General features: G+C 28.7%; 1 protein-coding gene across 1 annotated transcript; it reads right to left on the bottom strand.

Annotated features, from left to right (window-relative positions):
• Positions 1 to 187: 187 nt before the first annotated feature.
• Positions 188 to 4,686, bottom strand: LOC117153586 (ubiquitin carboxyl-terminal hydrolase 38). Its single transcript, XM_033327762.2, has 3 exons — positions 3,089 to 4,686; positions 2,682 to 2,899; positions 188 to 2,610 (listed from the first exon to the last, which is right to left on the bottom strand). Exons 1-3 carry the CDS (start codon positions 4,564 to 4,566, stop codon positions 1,667 to 1,669), a joined length of 2,640 nt encoding a protein of 879 aa, XP_033183653.1. The 5' UTR covers positions 4,567 to 4,686; the 3' UTR covers positions 188 to 1,666.
• Between the last annotated feature and the right edge of the window lie 17 nt (positions 4,687 to 4,703).

The raw sequence follows: 4,703 nt of genomic DNA, 5'->3' as shown, positions 1-4,703 counted from the left end.
AATGTATTCTTAATCACTGAATGAGTACGTTGTTATCAAGCAGGATATATCTTCAATTATGACGCGGCGCGTCGAGATAAAATCATTGCAATGCCAATATTACGGTAAATTAAATATTGACAATTTATGCGTTTTCTAATATCAGTAAAATAAAAATACGTAGTAGGATAATAAAAAATCATGTGCCTCAGTTGATCGTAGGTTATCGTTTTATTATTTCTAACTATAGTTTAGTGAGTCTTTCACACGTAATTTACATTACTATATTATTAAACTAATGAACAGAAAATGGCTGCACCACACGCAAATAATCTCATTAATAATTACAATATAATTATGCGATAAAATGTTAATCGAATGTTTATTTTTTACCCTGTAAGTAGACATAATATTCATGTATTCTCTTTACGTTGTTTTCTAGAACAACAGATATTAAATGAGCAATAAATACAACTTATTAAGTCTACAACAAAAGGATATTTTTGAATAATTTATTCATGCCCAGTCTAAAGAAATTTATAAATACATAAAACCTAGTAGATATTGTACACTACAGTATGTCAATTATAAATTAAGATAGATAGTGTATTTTTTATCTGTTGAATACTGAGCTAAGAAATTAATATATCAATTTGACAGTATAAATTTATCACAGATTTGTAATGCTTGGAGTTTTTCTCTTTAAGATAATTACAATTAAAATATATATATTTACAATGATATAGCTGCTATTATTCTTATACTTTTCTTTTAATTTTACAATTCTAACCACAACTAACAGAAATTCAAACCCATTGACTAATTTTATAACAATTATGTAAATACAACTACCATTTGTCAAGTCTGTTATAAATGTATGTACAATATATTTAGCAATTTACGAATAATGAATGTTAGAAGCCAGAATGAATGTTAATATAAAATTGTTTAACACATAACACGTGTGTTTTTTACATGACAAAAGGCATTTGTTCAAGTTGATATCAAATCATTGTGTGCGAAAACGTGACAAAAGTATGATTATAAAATTGATAGTATTTCGAATATTACGTAAATACTGTTTCCTGTATGCATACACTATGTAAAAACACAGCCAATTACATTAAACTTCTTATAAAATACTGAGTTTGTATTCTCTTTCCATCACAATTTTATAATACACTTTCCAATAATAACAATGTAATAATTCTTCTTTTCGTAATTTTATGAACTGATTCATTGACATTTTGTTTTTTTAAAAAGACTGTTTCAAACTTGTAAGAAACAAGTGCTAAGTACTATTCGCGAATACTCATTATATATACTTTACAATGTTTTAATATTGCAATATTAATGTTAACAATTTTTTTCGATATATTATTTAAATATTAAAAACAATTGCGAAATATACAATCATATACAAATTTGTCCTAAACATATAGACATATACAGCAACAACGTATATCAGAAAGTTTGTTGAGAAAGTTTGAACGACAGCAAACAAATATGTAGAAATTTTCTCAATACAATACCGTTCTTGAATGAGTTTACACCAATTGGTATAATAGCACTGTACTTATAAAGGAACTCTGTTTTTCTTACTAACATAAGGAAAATGTATTACAAATTTACCTGGAATATTCAATTAATTTTATAAAAGAATATAATATTTAAATGTTAAAATAACTTAATAAAGGAAACGACTCGCAGGCATATCAATTGCACCCCGACAGTTACTAGGTGGAGGGTTTTCATCATCGGAATTCTCGTTCTTCCGAAATAACATTGAATTATGTCGTCCGCGTTGAGGTTTTTCGGCTTGATGCCTCAATTCTTCGATATAAGCTGTAGTATCGTTTGCCACCAATTCTTGTAAATGTTTACTTAATGTCGATAATTCAGGTTTATCTTCGTCATAAAGTCCTTCAAACGGCACACTTTTTTCATAAAATAATATATACGGTGTGTCTGGTGGTTTCAGATCTTTAAAATCATTAAACGTCGTTTGTGAAACATAACTATCATTAAATTTATACCAGTTTTGTTTAGAATCGCGAGCATAAGTAAAATAATGGCCATAGTCCATACTATAACCTGAATGAACAACAGCGGCATACAACTGATAACTTTCTGTAGATGTGCACAGTGGTGTAGATACTGGCATTTGTATAGTTTCATTATACATCACTTTATGGCGTAATTTCGTTCTTAATCTGGTATCGAAATCATAACGAAAATGTTTTAATATTAAAATTAAATATGTTGGTGCATGTAAAATTTTTATGATTCTTTGTGCATCGCATAATTTCATACATTTATCGCAACGATATTTATTTTCACCAGTCAATTTCTCTGGTGTAAGATAATAATTGATGAGATCTTGTACAGAAACTTCCTGATTCTCTTGAATCTCTTCTGGGAAGCACAATTGTAAATCACGAAATTTATCTGTATTATGAGAACTAGTATCACACTGAGCACACTGATACGTGATTTTACATTTTCCACCTAATACTCTATGTACAAGAGCTACTTGTGTATTTGTATCTTCCCCACCTACAGATTGTATTCCACTATCTGTGGAATCTGAATGTGAATCACTAAGTTGTTGTACTTGTGCCAAATCTTCTCCTGCAATAAAAACAAAAATATAAAGTTAATACTAAATCTTAGAATAATATCGTTACTTTAAAAAAGATTACCTTGAGTAAAATCTGCTAATGATTGTGTTTTTCTTTCTAATACAATACTTCCACTTAAATCTTCTTCAGTTGTCCAGCGCTTAATACTAGCTCCTTCTTCGCTTATTGATGAAATATCATTTATCTCTCTATCATCCTTGTATTTAAGATTAGAATTATTAGCTTCAACATTTATGGTAGTTGACTTTTCTTGCTCATGTAAAAGATCTAAAAGATGACTGTTAAAAAACACAATATAGTATTTTAATTAAACATATTTCATCATAAATATATTATTTAATATGAAAAATTTGCTTATAACATTATAATTGGAATAATTTGCTAGTAATATATATTATCAAAATAATAATTATAAAATATTATTTTAATATAAAAAATAAACATTAAATTAGTAGCAACATATTAACCAGAGAAATTCTGAACTATCTTGTTGTTGGCCTGGTAGAAAATAAGCAGGACGTGAAGCCAATAAAATTTCAGTTGGTGCCAAGGAAATCCTCTTTGAATATAGTAACAAAGCAAATAAATTTTGCAACTTTTTAAGTACAACTTGATCATCAGCTTTGCTCATAGGTTTATACATTAATACTTCGTAACAAAATTGTTTAGTCATTAACAATGCTTGTAATACACTATTCATATAACATGTATTTCCAAGATTAGAAAGTCCAACTTTCCCCAAATGTGTTTTTGGTGATTCAATTATTGGTTCAATCTCTTCCATCTCATCTACCCAAACATGTTCATTCCATACTTCTTTAACAATATGCATTCGTGGCTGTACTGGAAAACTACTTTCCAAATTATTACAGACACGCTGATTTGAAAATCTTAATGTAAGTATCTTCATGATATCAACCAAATTTTGTATGCATTCTTTACTTGATTCAGAATCTTCTTTCATTAGAAAAAAAGATATCACCATTTGTGTGTTTCTTACTATATTTTGAAACAAGGATGGAGATCCTTGTCTTTTTAATATATAAAATATAATTATGGAAGCATTTTGACGAAATACAGGTACTGATAAAGCACGAAACATTACATCAAGTTTTGCTTTTGTGACTTCAATAAGTATGGAATATTTGTGCCGTTTTTCTAAGCCAAGTATAAACTCCATAATCCAAATACTAAGTCGATCACCTATCCATTTTGGAAGCCAACTACATAAAACTTTTAAAGCTTGAGCTAGTTGGGCATCAGACTGAGATTCTGAAAGAATCCAATTAACAGCTTGTGGTATAATAGAAGGTTCTACCACTTGTAATACAGCAGCCAAACCAGGCCCAGGATCTTGTTTTTGTTTTGTATCAGATATTATTCTATACAATGTTTGCAAACATATGAAAATTAAGTTATCATTTTCAATATTCTTAGACTTTGACCTTACTACTTTTAGGAAGTTTTGTACTTTAGTAGCATTGTCATTGAATTCAGAAATTTTTTTTGGATCACATGGCATTACAAAAGTAGATAAACTAATAACAACTGTTTCACAGAGTTTCGAATGACTCACAGAGTCTGGTAAATAGATACTGTGCTCTAATAATACTTGAAGTATCGTTGTCAGATGAGACATATCACTGATATCTGTATTCCTTAACATTGTTGCAACATCATTTGATATTGGATGAATAGAAAATGGTTTTTCCATTAAATATTTTGAAAACCAAATCATGATCTTTGGAATTTCTTGTACATTTCTTATCTCATCGTTGAGTATCTCTCGTAAAATAGTCTCATAATTATTTAACTGTTCATATATGGGCTCACTTTCTAATTTTTTAAGTCTGGTCCATCCTTCAGTAACGTCTATATCTTTACCAACTGTTATCAATTTTAAACATTGTTTAATGTCGTATTCGAGGATTTGTTCGGTATTCATTGTTCACAAATTATTTATTTTAACACCACTTTAAGCTGTTTCGCTTATAATTTTTAGCAAGAACTATTATTAACCTCAACCAAGAATGACTTTCACGAAAATCTAAATGATTTCATGGCCCTAGAAAGATAAAAAAG

This window comes from Bombus vancouverensis, chromosome 1, assembly GCF_051014615.1.
Source record: "Bombus vancouverensis nearcticus chromosome 1, iyBomVanc1_principal, whole genome shotgun sequence".
NCBI classification, from domain to species: Eukaryota; Metazoa; Arthropoda; class Insecta; order Hymenoptera; family Apidae; genus Bombus; species Bombus vancouverensis.
Note: the sequence above shows the minus strand (reverse complement) of the source record. Positions and strands in the feature narration are given on the sequence as shown.